The 21760-nt window shown below is 57.8% G+C and overlaps 1 protein-coding gene across 3 annotated transcripts; it reads right to left on the bottom strand.

The window, feature by feature from the left end:
- Positions 1-18: 18 nt before the first annotated feature.
- Positions 19-21268, bottom strand: OBSL1 (obscurin like cytoskeletal adaptor 1). Of its 3 annotated transcripts, none has more exons than XR_013402186.1 (21): positions 19958-21268; positions 17766-18035; positions 17429-17680; positions 16984-17286; positions 16541-16837; positions 14931-15203; positions 13029-13301; positions 12062-12334; positions 8847-9119; positions 7775-8050; positions 7414-7701; positions 6952-7227; positions 5736-6005; positions 5299-5571; positions 3761-4023; positions 2874-2986; positions 2170-2326; positions 1838-1999; positions 1414-1518; positions 831-1100; positions 19-151 (listed from the first exon to the last, which is right to left on the bottom strand). XR_013402186.1 is itself a non-coding variant. In XM_015111148.3 (21 exons), the coding sequence occupies exons 1-21, from the start codon at positions 20967-20969 to the stop codon at positions 144-146; spliced, it is 5691 nt and encodes a 1896-aa protein (XP_014966634.3). In that variant the 5' UTR covers positions 20970-21268; the 3' UTR covers positions 19-143. The 3 variants fall into 3 exon arrangements, 2 of the variants coding, with proteins under 2 accessions (XP_014966634.3, XP_014966638.3); XM_015111148.3 differs by having other exon boundaries at positions 3761-4027; XM_015111152.3 differs by lacking the exons at positions 19-151; positions 831-1100; positions 1414-1518; ... (8 more) ...; positions 7775-8050; positions 8847-9119 and adding an exon at positions 11383-11669.
- Between the last annotated feature and the right edge of the window lie 492 nt (positions 21269-21760).

Consider the following 21760-nt stretch of genomic DNA (forward strand, 5'->3'; position numbering starts at 1 on the left):
CTCAGAGAGGCAAGGAAATGAGCTGTAGCACTTTTATTGTCTCCTGACACCTCTGGTTTCCCTGTCTCTCTACCCCTGCCCAGGGTAAGGGCGCACGCCTTCCAAGTTGTCCAAGGGCACCCGCCTGGCCTGGTTCGGTCCTCCTAGTTACCTGCAGAGGAATGACTCCACATGTGGCTGGGGAGAGAGTGGGTACCACCTTTCTCTCCCCTGGCAGAGCCTGGACACCAGTACAGGAAGAGCTGGGGCCCCAGGCTATGCCCTACCCTTTCTCCGTCTTGGTCAGGGCTGTCTTGGCAGCAGGAAGGTGGGGGTCAGCTAGGGATGGGGCACAGGGCAGCACCTGAAGGGAATGCTGGGATTCGGGATAGAAGGTGGGATGTCTCCTACGTGGAAAAGGAAAGAAAGAGGCTTCTGCCGAGGCTGACATGGAACTTGCTGAGATGGGTAGAGGCAAGCTGGGCAGAGGGCAGGAGAGAGGAGGGACAGGCTGGAGGCAGGCAGTGTTGGGGAAGTGGGGAGGAAAGGAACTGGTAGAAACAGGGCTGTTCAAGAGAGACAAACATGGTCCAGTGGCAGGAGAGAGGAGAAGCCTGGCAGGAAGGGGCGTAGAAAGGTGGGAACAGCTGACCAGGAGCAGCTGATCTAAGCCAAGCGGTTCCAGGGCTTTCCAGCCCTAGGTGTGCTCTACCCTTCCCCTCCCCCATCCCCACCTCCGACGTATCCCAGGACCCGTTGCCACCCCAAGTCTTGGAAAGCCAAGTGTGGCTTAACCCATCAGCTCCCAGGCGCCCTCGCTCTCCTGCCTCTGCCCAGTTGACTTTACTCACCCTCTACCAGCAGCCGTGTGTGGGCGCTGTCCTGGCCGGCCTGGCAGCAGTAGGTGCCCTGGTCCTCAGGTCGAACGTCATGGATGACCAGGCTGTGGGTGGGGCCGTGGCTGCGCATCTCATACTTATCTCCCGGGCACAGCTCGGCCCCCTCCCGCAACCAGCACACGTGGCTCCCCGAGCGGGACACAGTCACCTCCAGCACCGCCCGGCGGCCCATCAGAACGGTCTTCTCGCGAGGGGGGTGGCGGCACATCTGGAGAGGCAATGCTGGGGATAGGGGGCAGGAGCTTAAGTTAATAGGGACACGCATGGCCCCCAGGAGAAGAGATGCATCTTCCCTCCCTGCAGCCTCCACTCCTGGCCTTAGCCCTCTATGCCACCAGTCCGTTCCCTTGCACCTCAGACCCAAAGTCTCCTCTTCCCGGGGAAACGCGCTGCCCTCTGTGACCCGACCCAGGACAGCCTCTCGGGGGGAGGGGAAGAGAGAGAGGCAGCGTTCTTGGGGCCAGCCCCAAGTCCGTCAGTCCCATGGCAGGAGACAGAGGATGTACTCTCTGTGGCTCCCGCCCCAGGTGCTTACCCTCCACTTCCAGTAGAGCCAAGGACTGGGCGGGCCCCGCCTGGAAGCGTACTTCACCGGCGTCTTCGGCCCGCAGCTCGCTAAGCACCAGAATGTGTTTCTTCCCTGGGGGTGAGGGGGTCGCTAGCGAGGCCGGAGCCGCCTCTGAGGAGCGCTAGGGACGAAGGTGGGGGCGCAGCAGGCCCCTGGGTCGGTTCGGACACCGTTAGTGTACGCTAGGGTGGGCGGAACCGGGATACCGAGCGGGAAGACTAGCGGTCCGAGACTCGGGGCTGGGGGCGGGGGAAAGACTGGGGACGAGGCTCACAGGGCCGCGGGGCGGGGCCCGTCCGAGTCAGGGGCGGGGCTTGTCCCGGTGGGGCGGGATCTGTCCGAGTCTGGGCGGGGCAGCGAGGGGCCCGAGAGGGTAACCAGGAGGCCAGACCTTCCTGTCTGATGCGGACGCGGGCTCCGGGTCTCAGCGGGCGGCCTCCGAGCTCCCAGCGCCCTGTGGTCTCGACCTCCGATACGGTGCACTCGAACGTGGCGCCGTCGCCTTCACGGGCGCTCACCGACCGCAGCTCGGAGAGCACCGCCACCGTACGTTCTGGGGCGGAGCCCGGGGCGTGAGCGGGGCGGGGTGGAGGGCAGGTACCGACCACGCCCCCTCCACGCCCCCTTCCTAGAAGCACGCGCGGTCAGCAGGGTCGGGGGAAGACCGCTTCGCAAGTCTCATGCCCAAAGCAGTGCCCAGCCTCCGCATCACCCCATACCCACCGCGCACGGTCAGGCGGACCGGCCCGGCGCGGGTCGTCCCCACCGCGCAGCTGTAGGTCCCAGCGTCCGAGGGGCTGCAGCGCCGCAGCTGGAGAAGGCGGCGCGTGCCGAGGGCCTGGAGCCGGAGCCGCGGACTGGGAGTGAGCGCGTTCCCGTCCTAGGGGCGTGAGTTGCAGAGGGTCGGGGCGGGCCCGGCTGGGCACAGGCGACCCCGGCCCTGGCAGGCGGCAGCACCCTCTGTTAATGCCAAGCAGTCTCGAGGCGCGTTTATGCGTGTCTCGTGTTCCCAGGCTGGGGTCGGGCTGTCCCCACGCCTTTGGGGTCGTGCCAGGAGCCTCTTTGAAAAAGTGTCACTTTTTGGGGACCTTAGGGCCGCCAAGGTGCTCGGGAAGCCCAGAGCCAGGTATGGATCACAGGGGACATGGGCACGGATTCTGGAGTTAGGCAAACCTGGATTCAAATATGGGCTCTACCTTTTGTCTGCCCTTGGGTAGGTAATTTGTTCCACTGAGCATCAGTTTCCTCATAGGTATCACAGTGACAAGACCTACCTCCTAGAGTTGTCCTTGGAGTAAGGGATAAAATACAATGCAAATCTTAGCACAGTGCCAGGCACATCCGCTTAAGTATTAGTTGTTTCTGTCTGGGGCATTATTATTGTTGGTGTTATGTTGAAGTGGGCTGGGCTGGGGCTGGGATCTGACCTTCTCCCAGGTAACATCAGCCAAAGCTTGGGAAAGCTCGCACTCCAACGTCGCTGTGTCGCCCTCGGTCACCTCTAGGTCCTGTGGCCCCTGCACGATGGTCACTGGGACCTCTGGGAGTGGGAGAGGGAGGACAGTGCAGAGGGAGCAGGATGGGGACCAATCTTGTAGGGACAAGGAGGACATACACTTGGGCACAAGGTGTCAGTAGAGGACACTAGCGAGTGGGGGATGAGCTGGGACAAGTGGTCCAAGAAGGACCCGTCAGTGGTGGGGACGGGGGGTGGGGGGCGGTGGTAGGCAGGGCCACAGGGCCAATGGGTTAGGAGTGGCCAACCGGGAGTCACACTTTAAGGTGGTCAGTGGGGGAGAAGCTGGGGGCCAGAGGGCAATGGGGAAACAAGCAGAGATGCCAGTGGAGTGGTCAGTAGGAACATCCTGGGGCTGGAAGCAAACATGGGGGACACTCAAGCAGAGTTGCTAGTGATGTCACCCTCAGGCAGTCAGTGGATTTGAGGGACTGGACAGGCAGAGGGAGCCATGGCAGGCAGTGTAGCCAGTAGGGTCAAGTTAAGAGTGGTCAGTGGGATGGTGTGCAGGCGGGCAGACAGCAGTGACCACAATGGCATGGGCATGCTCACAGTAGCAGAGTCAGTGGTTGGCTGAGCCTGGGGCAGTCAGGGGCCACACTCAGGCAGAGGAGTCTCTGGGGCCACACACGGCCTAAGAGTCGGGGGGGGGGGTCACACTCTGGCAGGGATGTCAATGAGGGCCACACTGAGACAGGCATGGTCAATGGGGGTCACACGAGTCGAGGGTCAGTATTCATGCCTGGGGTGAGTAGGGCCACACAGGTCAGCAGGCAGGCTGTGGTCCTGGAGCCACACCTCTCACAACGAGTCTGGCTGCGCAGCGCAGGGAATCCGCCGTGAAGGAGACGCAGCCTGAGTCAGCCAGGCGCAGGCCTTTGAGTACCAGTCGGTGACTGTGGCCCTCTGAGTGGATGTGACACTTGGGCCCTGGATGCAGCCGGACTCCACCCCGGGCCCACTCCCCGGTTACACCTTCCTGGGACAGCTCCAGCTGGAAGGTGGCGCTGCCTCCCTCACTGACGGTCACGTCCTCCAGAGGCCGCAGCACCCTCAGCTGCCTTGCTGGCCGGGGGAGATGGAGAAAGGGAGGATGAGGCCTCCAGCTCTGGGCAGGGACTGCAGTCGATCCTCATCCCTTGGTCCTGCCTACACCCCCCAACATCCAACCTAAGGTCCTGACCAAAAAAGTTCAGAACCAGTGTGCAGGAAGAAAGGGGCACAGCGGACAGACTTGGCAGGGGGAGGGCTATATTAGGGTTAGGAGATGAGGGCACAGGAAGGGGGAGAAGTGTAGTTAGGGGGTCATGGAGTCTGGGTGAGGGGTACTGTGACACTTGAAGGAGCATGGAATTTGGCGTCAGACACACTAGAATGGAACCTCGCTCTACCACATAGTTAGTGTGCTGTGTGATCTTTGGCAAATGGCCTGACCTCTCTGGGCCCCAGTTGCCCCAGCTGTACAAGGTGAATAACACTGGGACACAGGTTTATTGTGATGATTTCTTGAATGAAATAAGTTAGAACAGATGTGTCACCAATGACAACCATTCACCAATCTCTGTGTAAGAATTTTCATCTCAGTTAATGTTCCCAGAGACACTTGAGACGGGGATCAACCCCATTTTAAAAATTTGAGACAGGGTCTTGCTGTCATCCAGGCTGGAATGCCATGGCATGATCATAGCTCACTACAGCCTCAAACTCCTGAGTTCAAGCAATCATTCCACCTCAGCCTCCCTAGTAACTACCATGCCTGGCTAATTTTTATTTTTTTTGTAGAGACGGGTTCTTGCTATGTTGCCCAGGATGGCCTCAAACTACTGGCCTCAAGGGATCCTCCTGCCTTGGTCTCCCAAAGTGTTAGGATTACAGGCATCAGCCACTGCACCTGGTCTCAGCCCCATTTTTAAGGAGACTTGGCTCAGAGAGGTTAACTTGCATGAGGTCACACAGGAAACAGAGGGCTCCAGCTTTGGGTAGGACGTGTGGGGTGCTGTTTGCCAGTCATCCCTGCTACTTAAGTGGGTATGTGTATCCCTAGAATACATGACTGAAGGATGCCCACGGCAGGTCTTTCTGGAGAATATTTGTGTTTATAGCAAAGCCAACTTGAAATATGCAATGGAATGCAAAATCCACATGGACTTCTAAGGTAAATAAAAAATATTAGAAAAAGAAAAGTTTTGCTTTGGGCAGGCTGCTGCTGGGACGGCCACGGTTGACTTTTCTCAGCGGTGAGGGGCACTTTGGTGGGGGCCTGAGGGACTCCAGGACAGCCAGAAAAGGCTGTGCTGTGGGGTGGGTAATGCATTAAGAGAGGACAGGGCACTCACGCCTCACGCTGAGCCTGGCCAGTGTGCGATCGTGGTGACTCTCACAGCCGTAGGTGCCCTGGTCAGCTAGTATGACACCATGGATGTAGAGGCGGTGGATGTGCCCATCCTGGGCCATGGACAGGCGAGAGTCGTGGGGCAGGGGCTGCCCACCTCGTACCCAGCGCACAGCCCCCGCTGCACCCACTCGGCCTGTCTCCACTTCGAGACACACGTCCTGGCCTTCCTCTGCCCGCACGTCCTGCAACCGCCGTAGGAACAGCAGCTCTGTCTCTGGTGGGGAAGAAGGAGGAGGCCATGGAGCCTGGTGGGGTTGGAAGCTGGCCCCTTGCTCCATCCCACTGGTCTGTCCCTAGGTAGATGGGCAAGGCTGCTGGGGTCTGAGTTGGGAGTACAGGCACAGGACACAGAGCACCTCATCCTCACCAGGACCTAACCTCGAACATGGAGCCGGGCACTTGTGGTCGTGCTCCCTGCCCGCACAGTCACGGTCCCTGCATCACCCAGTTGGCAGCCTCGCAAGGTTAAGATGCGGCTTGAACCATTCTGGGCCATCTCCACCTGGGGCCCTGGAGTGACGACGGCCCCATTGCGCAGCCAGGTGACATCGGCATCTGGTGGGGAGACTTTACACCGGAACGTGGCATCATCGCCCTCGTGGACAGTGAGTGGTGTCAGCTCTGAGACCAGCTTCACCGGCAGTGGCTCTGAGGGGCACGGTCAGGCAGTGAGCTGGGCTGGGTCTTTTCTCCTCTCTCCTTTTCATCCCCTCCTCAGGGTACAGGCCCTCATCCCCAGTCATTTAACAAACCTTCCGTGAGGACCTACTATGTATCGACCACACGGGTGGCCCAAAGGACAAGATGCCAGCTCCCTGCCAATTCTTTTAGTCAGTTCCTCGCAATCCTAGCCTAGCACCCCACCTTGGTGATGCACTAATAATATCATTTACCAGGGACCCTATTTACAGCATTTACTTGTCACAACAGGTCTATAAGACAAGCACTATCCCCTCTTTTCAGAACTGGGGCTCACACAGGTTGAACAACTTTGCCAATGTCACACAGCTACTGGGGCACAAAATCCAGGCTGGAACCTGGGTGGGTGGACGCCAGAGCCTCTGCTTTTAACCACCAGTCTATGCTTTTTTTTTTTTTTTTTTTTTTTTTTTTTTGAGAGGGAGTCTCGCTCTGTCGCCCAGGCTGGAGTGCAGTGGCCGGATCTCAGCTCACTGTAAGCTCTGCCTCCCGGGTTCACGCCATTCTCCTGCCTCAGCCTCCCGAGTAGCTGGGACTATAGGCGCCCACCACCTCGCCCGGCTAGTTTTTTGTATTTTTTAGTAGAGACGGGGTTTCACCGTGTTAGCCAGGATGGTCTCGATCTCCTGACCTTGTGATCCGCCCGTCTCGGCCTCCCAAAGTGCTGGGATTACAGGCTTGAGCCACCGCGCCCGGCCCAGTCTATGCTTTTAACCCTCTCACATGAGGGTTTCTGGAAAGGGGAGCCCTGAGCCCCTATCCAAGTGATGGTCATGCACACCCTGGTTGGAGCCAGAGGCAGCAAAGCGGGGATGGAGGGGTAAGGGGGCCCTAAAGTGTACCAGGTGGTCCTTGGGGTGCCAGAGCCCACAGGGTTTGAGGGGTACGCTGTTACCTTCCACGCTGACAAGAAAGATGCGGCTGTCCTGGGGCGCGTCACACAGGTACTCCCCAGCGTCCCCACTTCGTGCCCCCTGCACCCGCAGCACCTGCCTGGCCCCGGCCTGCTCCAGCTGCACCCGTCCCTGGCTTGCCAGTCGCTCCCCGTCCTTGTACCAGCGCACAGGGCCCCCTGGCCCGGAGAGGTGCACCACCAGCTCTAGGTCCCCGCCTGGGGTGCTCCGAACCCTCGTCTGGGCTGCCTCGGGAGCTACCACCCGCACAGGGGGCTCTGTGGAGTCAGAGCTGGAGGTCACTGGGGGGGAGAGGCTCAGGGCTTTGAGGAGGGCAGGGGGAGGCATGATGGGGAGGGTACTAAGAGAAGCGGGGCCAGGGATGGGCAGGACATGCTGGAAAAGCAGGAATCCTACAGGGTTTGGGGTGCCACTCTCAGGCTTAGTGCCGAGGCTGTACTCACCAGCCACCTGGACAGTGAAGCTGAGGCTCGGGGCTCCTGGGGCTGCTCCCGACTGGCAGGTGTAGAGCCCTGCATGGGCTAGGCTTGCAGCCTGGATGCAGAGGACTCGGCGGGGGCCCTCGGCATGGAGCTCTAAGCCCTCGCCCTCCTGCACAGGCCTCCCATTGTGGCTCCAGACCACGGGGGCGCCAGCCCGGGACAGTTCACAGCTCAGCACCACTGGCTCCCCCGGGGCCACACACAGCGGACTTGGGGTTGTCTCTGGAGCAAGGAACTGCACTGGGGCCTCTGGACAAGAGAGGAGGGTGTCAGCGCATGCTTGCCCTTGCCTCCCTGCCCCGGGTTGGCCAGGAGCACTCACCAGCGAGGATGACGTTGAAGGTGATGGCCTCATCCCGGGTCTCACACACATACTCCCCGGCGTCCTCAGGCTGGGCATGGGGCAGGGTCAGGGTGCGGGTGGGCCCCTCAGCACCCAGCTGCAGGGCATCTGATGCCTCCACTTCCAGCCCATCCTTGTACCAGCGCACCTGAGACCCAGCTGGGGCCACCTCACAGCGCAGCTCCACGCGCCCTGGAGCCCCAAAATGCAGATCCAGGGAGCGGGCTGCTGGGTGCACAATCCTCTCTGGTGGGGCTGGTGGGTGGTCAGAGAGAGGCGTACATGGGCTTGGCCAGCGGGCCTCTCCTCCCTCACCCACCAGATCCTCAGCCCTCCCCACTGGCAGCCCAGCTCTTGAGAACGGTGCCAGCTGCAGTCCATGGAGCAGCTGCTGTGTGCCAGGCACTGTCCTAAGAACCCTGTGTTTTTCAGTCAGTTACTCTGACCACCCCCAAGAGGTGCACAGCTGCTGGCTGCACTTCACAGCTGAGGACCTGAGGCCTTTTTAGAAGAAACTGACTTGCCTAAGGTCACACAGACAGAAAGAGGCAGATCTAGACTCACACCCAGATCTACACAGCTCACTCCATACCCACCCCCACTTCCTATCCCCTTTCCCTGCCTTGCCTCTGATGCACTCGTTACCACCTGACAAACCATCCCTTATTTTTTGTCTGTTCATCCTCGCTAGAGTGTAAGCTCTGTGAAGACAGGAGGTTTAGTCTTATTGGTTCACTACTATATCCCCAGCATCTAAAACAGTGCCAAGCACATAGTAGTTGCTCAATAAGTATTAAATGAATGGATGAATGAACAAATGGTTCTAATTGCTGGGCACCCTCCCACCAGGCCTCTGGTCCTGACCTGATGTGGCTAAGCAGGATTCTGATGGCCAAACACGAGGAAGGTGGATAAGGGGAAGGCTGGGGATGGGGTTAGGGTTAGGGTTAGGGTTAGGGTTAGGGATGGGGTGGGACAGGTGGGGCTAGGTGGGTGTCTGTCCCTTAGCCCCCTACCTCTCTACCTCCTCTGTGTGCTGCAGACTGCCCACCTGTGACAGTGACAGTGAAGAAGGCCGAGTCATCTCCAGCGTCGCATACAAACTCCCCCCCGTCCTCGGGCTGGGCAGCAGGTAGCACCAGGCGGCAGCGTGGCCCATCCCTCTCCAGCACCAGGGCCTCGCTCTCCTCCACTTCCAGTCCATCCTTGTACCAGCGCACAGGGGCATCCTCCCGAGACAGCTCACACATCAGCACCACACACTCCAAGGTCACGGCGATCAAGGTCACCTCATCGCGGGGATATATGATCCGTACTGGAGGTTCTGCAGGGTGGGGACAACCACAGCCTGTCACAAGCTCACCGTCAGCCTCTCTGGAGCCATTTGGCAGCATGAAGTCCCCATCACCCACATGATAATGAGAATAATAAGTAAAATAATAATAAGAAGCAATAATGGGTCCACAGTTTGTTCTCTGAAATCCCTGGGGCCAGAGGTGTTACAGAATCCAGAATGCTTTGGATTCCAGAAATAATGCATTTCTCATCTATCACATACCTTCCTCAGCCCCCATGGGGGCCTCCCCCTTCATCAGTCACATTAACATGTCTATGGTGTAACACATATTACATTCACCCTAAGCAGGATATATTGAAAGATACAGAATCTTACAGATACAAGAATATATCTATAAGACACTCATATCTTATAGATATATAGCTAGAGCGATATTCACCCTTGGCACGATAATTAAAGCATAGAAATAGCTTCAGAGCAATGAAGCTCAGGTTTTTACTGAAATGACTTGGAATACAAAACTTACAAAAAGACTTTCGATTTTGAGAGTTTTGGAATTTTGGAACTATGGACAAGGGATGGTGGATCTGCAATAGCAAACATTGATATGATGCTTCCTAAGGTCCAGGAACAGTCCCAAGCACTTGAAACATTTAACTGTCATGGCAATCCTAAGAGGAAGGTAGTGTTTTATCCCCATTTTCCATATAAGGGACTGGGCACAGAGTGATTATACAACTTCCTTAAGGTCACACTGGCTACACCCACTCTGGGGCAGGAGGAAGAAATACCCTCTGTTAAAGGGAGGCTCAGACTCCACAGGTAGTGGCAGGAATTCCAAGCCAAGGCTTGCAGGAACTCAATAATGCTTTTTGCATTCAACGTCTGTCTGAGAGTTCCCCAGGGGTGCTAAATGCTGATTCTGAGAGCTCATCTCCAAGTTCTGGTCACTCCTCTGCAGAAAGGGAACCATGTCAATATTAGAGGTGACCAGTGCATGAAGCCCAGACCTGCCCACACCCCCGCTGCCCCAGGTTCCCCCAGAATCTTCAAGTTTCAGGGAGACTAGTGCTCCATTAGCCTCTGGCCCCCTGGTGGCTGGGCTGAGGAACTGCTAGCTTCCCAGTCAGGGGGGCCAGGGTTGGGGGGTGTTTTATAGGGGCACGCATGGGCGGAGGTAACCACAAGCTCCCCACTCAGCACTCCCGCCTCCATGGAGATTCCTGCCTTGAGCCACATAACCCGCCTCCCCCATGGGCTTCCTTGCTCTAAGGGTCGTAGGCTGGTCCTCTGGGGCCGAGCCAGGAGAGACCAGAATGCAGCTGCCTGAGGGGTGGGGAAGGTGATGAGGGCAGTGGAGTGAGGACAGGGATCAGTGAGGGGACCAGGGTGGCTACCCAGCCCCGGGACCTCAGCTTGGTGTCAGACTTGATTTGCTCTGGCCTAGAGCAGAGGTGGTGTTTGTGTGAACTTCCCTGTGAAGAGACTGGTTTTTGTGGGGAGTCTGGTGTTTTGTGGGGAGCCTGGTGTTTTGTGGGGAGCCTGGTGTTTTGTGGGGAGCCTGAGCATGGGCTGGAGTTTGTGTGTATGCAGCCATTATGTCTGGCCACGGCTGAGTGGGAGAGGGTGAAGGTGATTACTACAGGGCAGAGTGTGTGCAGAAGGCCTCTTAGGCATTGTGGGCTTGTGTGTGCAGGGTGCACTAGCTGGGGTGCAGGGAGTGGGGGGCCCTAAACAGCTCAGTATGGAGCATGACTTTCAGGGCAGGGCTGAGGGAGGACAGGACTATAGCCACAGTAGGATGGGGGCTCCCATGCAGCCACTGGGGTTCTGTGCCACGCAGAGCTGCCTAGCCCTATGGACCCCCAACCCCAGACACACACACTGGGCTGGATGCTGTGAGCCGTCGCCCGGAAGTCTCCAGCACTGAACCTCCGTCACTTCCACAGTTGTCCTGTGCTTCTCCCGCTTTGAATATTCTCCCCCAACCTCCTGCCCACACCCCACCCCACTTAGCTCCAGTATCAGCTTTGAAAGCACTTGCTGTCGCCAGGCCAGGGTGGTGGCTCCCAGCCCAGGGACCCTCGACAACCCATGCTGTAAGATCCTGGAAGGCGTCTGGCTTTCCTGCCAGGCTGTGCACTCCTGGAGGGCAGCAGCTGTGTCTGCGCGCTGTTGGCTCCTGTGTGTGGAAGGGCAACTTTCTCCGAGGCCCTCCCTGACCCTTCTGCTCTGCGCTCTTGAGCCCTCTGCCCTTGGCCCTCACAGTACTTATCACCAGGTGTCACTGTACATTTATTTGCATGTTTATTGGTTTAACACAGGGGTCGCAAACTCAAATGCCCACAGGGGCCAGGTTAGGTTAGTGGCTGAAGCAGTCTGGGGAAAGGCAAAAAGCAATGGCAGGGCGGTGGGACAGAGGAATGTGGGCCCCAAACTACAGGGGCAGCTGCTACTCAGTGCCAGCTGTTCGTCGCCATGGGGGGAAGCGGGACCAGAGCCGCCGGGTCTTCGGCTTTTTCAAGAGGACGCATAACTCCGGATTGTTATTTGAACTGTCCTGACTTTGGTAAGACTCTGCAGACCAAACAAAGCACACGTGTGGAATGCACGGGGCCCCAGGACTGCCCGTTTGCGACCCCTGGTAAACAGCTGTCACCTCACCTAGCCTGGCAGCTCTCTCAGAAAAGGGACAGTGTTTGCATTACTCACCTGCTACTCCCAGTGCCTGATCCAGGGAAAGTGCTCAGTAAATGAGCTGTGGAGCAGAGCTAGGCCTGGCCTTGGGCACCGGGGAGGGGCTCATTTCCTTGAATAGGGGCCCGGGCTCATCTCAGCAAGAACCTTGGCACATGCACCCGCAGCCCACACCTCCCTCCTCCCCAGGGTGCTAGCTGGGGCTATGTGGCCAGCTCCTCCAGGGCTCAGGGCTGTCTCTGTGACCCCAGGGAGCTGGGCTGGGCCCACACCTGTGACGGTGAGAGTGAAGGAGGCCGACTCATCGTCGATTTCACACAAGTACTCGCCGGAGTCCTCGAGCTGGACAGAAGGCAGCACCAGGCGGCGGACAGTGTCTTCTTTCTGCAGGAGCAGCGCGGGGCTCTCCACCACCTCCTCTCCATCCTTGGTCCAGCGCACCTCCGCCCAGGGCCGGCATAGCTCACAGGTCAGCACCACACGCTCCAGGCGCACTGCTGCCACATACACCTTGCCGCTGGGATACACGATCCACGAAGACACGTCTGGAGGACAGGGACAGCCACTGCCAGGCATGAGGGGTGGGCCAGGTGTGCCCTGCCACCCTCCTTGATGCAGCTGTGTCCCCTACCCCTGGAAAGGAGGCCATGTGTTGAAGAGGGACCTCCCAGAGACTGCATCTCACAGCAGCTAACGGTTACTCACAGCTAGAGACACATGAATACAGCTGTCACAAAAGCACAGCAGACTTTGTGCTGCACAGGAGCCACACGGCGGGGACCACGGGGTCAGCCTCGGCTGTAGAAACACTCCACATTCTCTGGGTTGGGACAGGGATGGTATGAAGGGTGGAACTGAGGAAAGGAGGGTTGGGTCCCCAGATGGAGCTGGGGGTCTCCTCCTCCAAGAATTTTTGGCCCCTCTAGTGCCTAAGACCACCCGCCCTAGACTCTGCCCTACCCTGCAATAAACTCACTGTCCCCAAAGATTTCCCTTGGTACAGGTTTTTAGGAGAACAGAGAAAGCAGGGCTTCCTTAGCCAAGACCAATGTGCTTATGATAACACGTTTCCTGAGTGTGACTAGACCGTAGCTTGAGGAGAAAGGGAGGAGGTCTGATCTGCTAGTGGGAGGGCAGCAGGGGCGGGGAACAGGGGCCCAGGAGTGAAGGTGTGGCAGCTGCCCCAGCAGGAGCAGGGGCACCTTCCCCCGTGCCTCTGAGGCCCACCTGGCCCCCCACCTGTGATGGTGACGGTGAAGTAGGCACGCTCATCTCCAGCAACACACTGAAACTCGCCCCCGTCTGAGGGCTGGGTGGCGGGCAGCACCAGGCGGCGATGGGGCCCCTCGTTCTCCAGCACCACGAAGTCACTCTCCTCCACCTCCTGCCCGTCCTTGTACCAACACACAGGGGCGTCCTCTCGGTCCACCTCACAGGCCAGCATGACACACTCGGAGGTTATGGCATGCACGAACACATGCTCTCGGGGTTCCACGATGTGCACGGGGGGATCTGGGTGGGGAGCAGAGATGGCATCGCACAGACACCCCCGCACAAGGAGTCCAAACTAGCTGTGTGGCCAGGAGACACTGTTTCTGCACAGGAGGACGCTGGGGGAGGGCTAAGGCCCTGCTGTGTAGGAACTCAGGGACAATGACAAGGAATGCTGAGGGCATGGCAGGTGAGGCATGGCAGGAGATCATGTGGCATCAGAGTGCTCTGTGGGTCCCCAAAGGATCAGAGGTGGCGGAGTGAGTACATGGAGAGAAGGAGGCACAGAGAGTTCACAGAGTGGCAGCCACCATTTGTCTAGGCTGAAGGGAGGTCACTGTCACAAGTCACATCAGGGCCATGCTTACTGCCTCTATTACAAGACCCCAGGGCAGGCAGGAGGTGAAGGATGATCCAACAAGTAGCAACAGTGAGACAGCCACTCTCCAGGTAGTGGGTGCCCTGTCACTGGGTACATTCGGGCAGGGCCCCAGTGTGGCCCCTGGCAATAGCGTGGAAAACAGGACTTCCACTCAGTGAGATGAGTGGGATCTGTGCTTCCCAAGCTGCTCTCTCAGAGAGTCTGCACTTGTTAAGAGAGGATCTTCAGGCTCCACCCTGGATACTGTGGCTCTGGACAGTCCAGGGATTTATAACCAGCTTCCAGGAGCTTCCTAAAGCAGCCAGCCTATGGGCTGCCTTGTGAGAACCACGGGGCGACTGCACTCAATACTCTGTTTGACTCTGAGGCAGCAGGAATAGAATAATCCTGCGTGTGTCTCCAAGCTATGGTGTGACAGAGGTCACAAAACCTCTTACAGCCTCTGTTTCTTTGCCTGTGAACTGGAGATATATTGCCCCTCATCTAGTTGTGAGGATTAAATCAAAGAGTGTATACTGAAAATACTTAGCATAATGCTTGGCTCAGAGTAAGCGCCCAAAAAGTGTTCGCTCCCATCTCTCCTCCCCTTAATTGCATTTTGTTCTGCCACCCAACCCAGCAGAGGCTATGTGGACAGCGAGGCAGTGTTAGTGTATCAGGGGTTTAGGAGGCAAAGGCACGCTGTGCATGGTGCACGCCTATAATCCCAGCTGCTCAGGAGGCTAGGAAGGAGGATCGTTTGAGCATAGGAGTTCAAGGCCAGCCTGGGCAACAGTGAGACCCTCATCTTAAAAAAAGCAAGCAAGCAAGCAAGCAAGCCAGGCATGGTGGCTCACACCTATAATCCCAGCATTTTGGGAGGCTGAGGCGAGCAGATCACTTGAGGTCAGGGGTTCAAGACCAGCCTAACCAACATAGTGAAACCCTGTGTCTACTGAATAATAAAAAAAATTAGCTGGGTCTGATGGCACGCACCTGTAGTCCCAGCTACTTGGAAGGCTGAGGGGAGAATCGCTTTAACCCAGTAGGCGGAGGTTGCAATGAGCTGAGATCGTACCACTGCCCTCCAGCCAGGGCAACAGAGGGAGACCCTATCTCAAAAAAAAAAAAAAAAAAAAGGCAGCAAGTGCAGAGTTATCTGAAACATGTCCCCTGGGCCACTGGGCTTTCCTTGTAAAGGACTCCCCCAAGTAGGCAGCAGACCAGAGGGCATGGCTTATGCGGCCCCACAGTTGGCTGTAGGAGCCCAGGCTGGCGTGGTTCCTGACCTTGGACAGTGACACCGAAGAAGGCGGAGACCCCTTCTGTCCTGCACTCAAACTCGCCACTGTCCTGGACTTTGGCCTCAGGCAGGATCAGACGGTGTTTGCGCCCATCCATCTTCACCACCAGCAACTCGCTCTCCTCCACCTTCTGCCCATCCTTGTACCAGGTCGCCGGGAAGTCTACTCTTGAGAGCTCACAGGTCAGCACCACCCGGTCTGAGGTTGTGAAGGTCAATGATACCTTGTCCTGGGGGCTCAGGATATGCACCGGGCTCTCTGTGTGGGGAGAAGCACAGATCAGCACCCCTCCCTCCGGTGCATGGGCTCAGTGTTGGATGCATCAGAGGGAATCACTGCTGTTGTTGGAGTTTTTAAAAATAGGCTTAGGCTTACACACCAACCTTTAAGAGCAGGGCTTTGGCTGTGGGTAAGAATTCCTAGGGAGTCTGCTAAAAATGCAGAATTCTTGGACTCCCAAGCATGCAGGGGCCAGGAAATCTGCATTATAAACCAGCCCTCCACGTGGTTCTGATGTCAGTGAGCCGGGTGCCCATTTTGGAAATGCTGCTCTGGTTGCTGGTCAGGTCTCGCCTGGCCCTCCGCCTGCGACGCTGACAGCGAATCACCCCAAGACCCGGCACATGGGTGCCAACAGATTCCTTGACTGGTCTTATAAACTCCAGCAATGGTGACACGGCACATGCTAGCGTGATCCTTGAACTTTCAGCACCCCACCTCCAGCTGTCCTCCTCAGGGATGCCTTGTTCCCCTCCTTCCCCCTTTCAACAGGTGGCACAGTGTGATCAGGAGCCAGACTGCCTGGGTTCATAATTCAGCACCTGTGCTCATTAGCTCCATACTTCGAGCAAGTCGCTTAACCTCTCTGTGCTTGTTTCCCCAGCTATAAAACGGGAATGTCAAAAGAACCTATCTTAAGTTTGAGACAAGCCTGGCCAGCATGGTGAAACCCTGTCTCTACTAAAATACAAAAATAAGCCAGGCATGGTGGTGCACGTCTGTAGTCCCAGCTACTCAGGAGGCTGAGGCAGGAGAATCACTTGAACCCACAAGGTGGAAGGTGCAGTGAGCTGAGATCGTGCCATTGCACTCCAGCCTGGGCGACGGAGAGAGACTCCATCTCAAAACGAACAAACAAACATGAAACAAAACAAAACGAAAAACCCTATCTTACAGGACCATTGAGAAGATTGTGTTAATGTATGTAAGGTGATTAGGACTGTGCCTGGCAGGTAGAAAGTTGCAGTGACAGTGTCAGCAATTAGACAACTTGGCAGGAGGCAGTCAGGGACTAGCAGCCAGGGTCTGTGTCTTTCAAATGAGATGACAAATGTGACAGAATTCTGTAAACCACAAAGCACTCCAGAAAATTGGGATATGATGCTGACATATATCAAGATAACAATGCCCCGGATGTTGCATGTAAGTTGAAATTGGCCTTCCGGACCTCTGAGCCCTCAACCTGAGCCCATCACGGATGCTCCTTGCTCTCCTGGCCCCGATACAAGAAATGGGACCAACATCTGCCTCGTTTTGCCAACAGGACTTCTGTGTCTTGACTCTCTCTGCCCACTCAGGTCCCCACCGGCACCAACCTTGGATTGTGAGGGCAGCTGAGTCCTGCACGCCAGGGCAGCTGAAGCCAACCAGGGCACCACTGTCCTGGTGCTTGACGGCATGCAGGATGAGTCTGTGCTGCAGGCCCTTCTGCTCCATACGGTACCGCAGGGCCCCAGGTTCCACCTGGCCCTCTGGCTCATTACTCTTGAGCTCTTCCCCATTAAGGAACCAGGTACCCTGGATGATGGTGGAGAGATCGAGGGAGAAGACGGCATCTTCCCCGTTGTATACCTGCACATCCTCCAGACCTGTCACCAGGCGAGCTGTGGGCACTGCGACAGGGACAGAGTGCAGCTGTCAGAACTAGAAGGGGTGGCAGAGGGCAGAGGCTGGCAGATGGCAGGCCTGTGAGAGGACCAGCACTGAGGGCTGGGGAAGGGAGGAGAAGTGATGGGTGGGTCTGGCAGGACCAACTCACCAAGGTGAGCAGAACCATGGAACACCACGTGGGGACTACGGCCATGTCCGCTGACTGTGCAGATGCGGAAGCGGTAGTCACCCTCGGAGGGCACACAGTCGCCCGGCACCTCCACGGCCCCGGCTTTCTCGATGCTGAAGCACTGAATCCAGTCTTCAGAGCCCACCTCCTGCCGCTCCAGCCGGTAGATGAATGGGGTCTCGGGAGCTGGATCGGGAGGCTTCCAGGTCAGCAGGACCGTGTTCTTGTGGCCCTTGAACATCTCTGCTGATACAGGGGGTCCTGGAGGACTGTGCTTGACACCTGAGACCAAGGCAGGGATGTGTTCCGGCCTTGCTCGGGCCTCCACAGCCCTTCCACCTTAAATCTACTTCACCAACCCAGCTGTGGCATCTGGCCAACCTTTTGCCCTGCCCTGCCTGTCCAGAGGCCTTCCTGCCCTCACATTTGACTCTGAGCAGCGTAGTGGTACGGGAGTTGCCCAGGCTAAAGGTAACCTCGCCAGCATCTTCTCGGGTGACCCCTGGAAGGACCAGGGCATGCATGTGGCCCGAGCTGCTCTGGCAGATGACTGGCAGCTCCTCCCCATCACGGCTCCAGCGTCCCTCAACTCCAGCCTCTAGAGTTTCCACCAGCAGCACCGCGTTCTCTCCTTCCAGGACATCGAGCTTCCGGGGCAGGCGCTTCAGGATGGGCCCTGAGATGCCGACGGGAATCCATCAGCCTGGAATCTGAGCACCTGCCTGCCTCCGCCTCAGCCTCTTCCCCATGAACCAGCTGACCTTTGACTGTGACGTTGGCCACGGTGCGCACCCGGCCCCGCATCTCGCACAGGTAGACACCATCATCGTCTGCCTTCAGCCTGTGGATGATGAGACGCCGGACAGTGCCCTCTTCGATCTGCTCATACTTGCGGCAGGGCAGCAGCCGCTGGTCCTCACGGAACCAGGCCGTGGGGATGCGGGAGTTGGGTACTTTACACTCCAGCACGGCAATCCCGTGCTCACGGCCCTCCACATCCTGCAGGGGCCGTGTGAACCGGAGGCGGGGCTCTGTGGAGAGGGGAGAGACAAGAGAGGGCTCTGGAGAAGGGCCAGACTAGGTGTAGGACGCCTCAAATCGCATTAGCTCATGCCATGTGCTCTTTATGCAGAGCCAGCGGGCACTGTGGAATCACAGAAAACTACCAGAAGGGAAGTGGTGGTTCCTAAGATGACCTAAGTTCTCATCCAGCCCTGACACTAGCCACATCACCTTGAGCAAGTCCATTTCAACGCTTCTGGGCCTCAGTCTCCTTACTTGTAAAATGGGGAAAGGGACAAAAGGGGTTGGATCAGATTGATGATTTCCAAACTGTTCTCTGGGATCCTCTAGGCCCTAGACTGGTGATTTTCAAATCGTTCCCTAGGCCCCCCCGCCCCAGGCATTTCACATATTCCACAAGGGTCTGAGTAGAATTTAAAATATTTTAACGCTTTTCTTTTTTTCTTCTTTTCTTTTTTTTTTTTTTTTTTTGAGATGGAGTCTCGCTCTCTTGCCCTGGCTGGAGTGTAGTGGTGCAATCTTGGCTCACTGCAACCTCTACCTCCCTGGTTCAAGCAATTCTGGTGCCTCAGCCTCTCAAGTAGCTGGGATTACAGGCACGTGCCACCACGCCCAGCTAATTATTTTGTATTTTTAGTAGAAAAAGGGTTTCGCCATGTTGGCCAGGTTGTTCTCGAACTCCTGACCTCAGGTGATCCTCCTGCCTCAGCCTCCCAAAGTGGTGAGATTACAGGAGTGAGCCACCTCGCCTGGCTATTTTAACCCCTTTCAAAAGTGTATTTCAAAAAAAAAAAGAAAGAAAGAAAGAAAAGAAAACAGGATGTTAGAAACTAGAGAATTAACTCAGGCTGCTGGAGAAGCAAGTTTCAGTGTGTGTGTATCCAACTCTGGGAAGCTCCTCCAGCCTTCCCTCGGGGCTTTTCTTTCCTGATGGAGGTCCAGATCAGCACCAGCCTGACAAATCTGTGTGCATTGAACTGTACCAGCGAGGCCACCACCGCAGCCCAGGGGCCACATCCTTGACTGCGTGCCAGGCAGGACTCAGGAGAATTTACCAACTTTTTTTTCCTCCAAGAGAAAAATCTGGACAATAACTAGTGAAGGTATAATCCTTTGCATTGTGATGAAATCCTATTATGGGGAGCGTTACCTAATGGTGAGTTTGGGGTGTGCTTTTTTTTTTCCCTTTGAATTTTCTGTTTATGAGAATGTAAGCGTTTATTGGATATTGTTGGTGATTCAACATTGAAATATAAACCTTCTCTCCTTCACCTTCCTCTTCTTGCAAACGTGGGGAGTAGTTTAATCAAAGAACAGTAAAAACACACAGGACATTTGTCCTCCCTTGTCTAGCTTTCTACTGAATCACTTGTTTCTCAAGGTGACAGACGCACCCAGGCTGTTCCCACAGGGTTCAGAGCCTGGACTCATGAATGCAGTCTTCACTTCAAATGCCTGTATTCAATAAAATAGCCTCCTTATTCTCACTGATGCTTTAGAAGTACCTGTTATACAAGCAGACTTAGCAATTTAGGCCCACAAAATACTCCTTTATCTGTCTCATATATTGGGACTCTGGTTGTGAATTCAGTTGGGGAAGGAGAAGTAAAATAACAAAGACGTTGAAAACCACTAGGGGAGAAGAGTTCTACCGCCCTCCAGGTTTGTACATCAATCACTCCTTAGTGGTGTTCCACCATCTGCCTCGGAATCTTTTGGGGAGTTTGCTAAGAAGTTCCTGAGTACCCGGGAGACCTAGTAAATCCGAATCCCTGGAGAGCGGGAGGCGGGCGGGTTTGATATTTTAATATTGCCGCGGACCTCCTCTCCTCCAGTCTTCGGGGCAGTGCTGCGCACCGAGGAGGGCTGGTGTTCGGAGGGCCTCGGAGGACACGAGAGGCCCCTCCCCAGGCCCCGGGCGCCGCCGTACCTTTCACGTGCAGCTGCACCGCGCTGAGCGTCTGGCCTGCCGAGTTGCGCGCGGCGCAGACGTAGAGCCCACGGTCCTTGGCCTGGCAGTAGAGCACCTTGAGCACGAAGCCGCCGTCGCGGTCGCGGTACATGAGGCGGCGGCGGTCCGGGAGCAGCGGGCGGCCCTCCCAGTGCCATTCGATCTCGGGCTCGGGCTTGCCCATCACGTAGCAGCGGAACTTGGCGTGCTTGCCCTCATTTACCCAGAAAGTCTTAGGAGCGCACTTGAGCGGCTCCACCACGGGCGCGGGGGCCTCGTCGGGGTCCGAGGGCGGGCTCTCAGGGGGCTGGTGCACCTGGAGCAGCGCCCCCGCCTGCGCGTGGCCGTGCGCGTTGCGGGCGTGGCACACGTAGACGCCGGAGTCCGGCAGCCGAGCTGCCAGGATGCGCAGCGCCAGGCTCGCGCCGGGGCCCTCCTCGGCGCGGCCGGGCTCGAGCGCGAAGTGGCTGCTGTCCCACACTTCGTCCAGGGCCATCCCGTCCTTCTCCCAGTACAGCGTGGGCTCAGGGAGGCCCCCCGCCCGGCACGTCAGCACCACCTCCACCCCCCTTAGCACCCACTGGGATCGGGGCCCCGTGAGGAAGACCGGGGCGCCCTCCCCGGACCCCGGCGGTGGCAGCGGGCGCTCGGCGGGCTGCGGCTCGGGCTCGGAGGCCGGTGGCTCCAGCACGGTGACAGCGGCCGCCGCGTAGGCCTCGCCCGCCGCGTTGCGGGCGCGGCACACGTAGACCCCGGCGTCGGTAGGCAGTGCGGTGCTCAGCAGCAGGCCGTGCTCCGCGCCGTCCGCCAGGAAACTCAGGCGTTCCGAGGCCGCCAGCTGCTGCCCGCCCTTCTCCCACACCACTACCGGTGGCGGCTCCCCCAGGACCACGCACTTGAGTTCCGCCTCGGCGCCACTTACCACCCGCACCGGCCGCGGGAAGCGCAGGAAGCACGGGGGGCTCCCCTGGTCCCCTGAGCTCGCCTTCATCGCAGCTGTCTCAGACCGCCTGCAGCGGCCAACGGGGAGGGTGGGCCGAGGGCGAGCCGAGGCCAGGGGCGGCGGGGCCGGGGCGCGGCTGCGGACCAGGCGCGGGTACCCGCGAAGCTCTCCCGGGCCTCCTGCTCCCGGCTCGCCTCCTTACCCTCGGCCCCAAGCTGCAGCTCTGCGGCGGCGGCGGCGGCGATTCCCGGGCCGAAGCCTGGCGCTCAGGGGGCAGTCCTTCCTGTTTGCCTCTCCAGCGAGGGGCCCCGCAGCCTCTCCTGCCCGCTGCCTGGCTTCCTGCTCTTGGGAGCCTCTCTTCCCAGCCCCCTCCCACAGCTTGGGCCTCTTCCCCCTCCTCCCTCCCACCTCCAGCCGCCAGGTCCCTAGCCTCCCGCCAGGCTTGGGCCTGAGTGGCAGAGGCGCCTGCAGCTGCCAATCCCAAAAATATTCTCTGATGACACAGCTGGAGGACAAGAGCCCAGACTGGCTCCACTGGGCTAAGTATAGAGCAGGCAGGACCACCTGCCCCCGGCCCTAGCCCCGGTTCTAGCCCCGGCTCCAGCCCTTCCCCCAAGGGCTGGCCGGCCCAGCAGCTGCTTATTGAAAGGGGCCCCAGAAGGTCTGAGGGGTGGTGCACTGTGTCTCCCTGACAAATGACACTTTCCGGGGCTGGCCGGCTGCAGCTCCCAGGCTCCTGTCCCACCTGATGTAAACCTCTGGATGTGTGTGTGTGTGTGAGAGAGTGCGTGTGTGTGTGTGTGAGAGTGTATGTGTGTGTGTGTGTGTGTGTGTGTAGG

Source organism: Macaca mulatta, chromosome 12 (assembly GCF_049350105.2).
Source record: "Macaca mulatta isolate MMU2019108-1 chromosome 12, T2T-MMU8v2.0, whole genome shotgun sequence".
In the NCBI taxonomy this organism is placed as follows: domain Eukaryota; kingdom Metazoa; phylum Chordata; class Mammalia; order Primates; family Cercopithecidae; genus Macaca; species Macaca mulatta.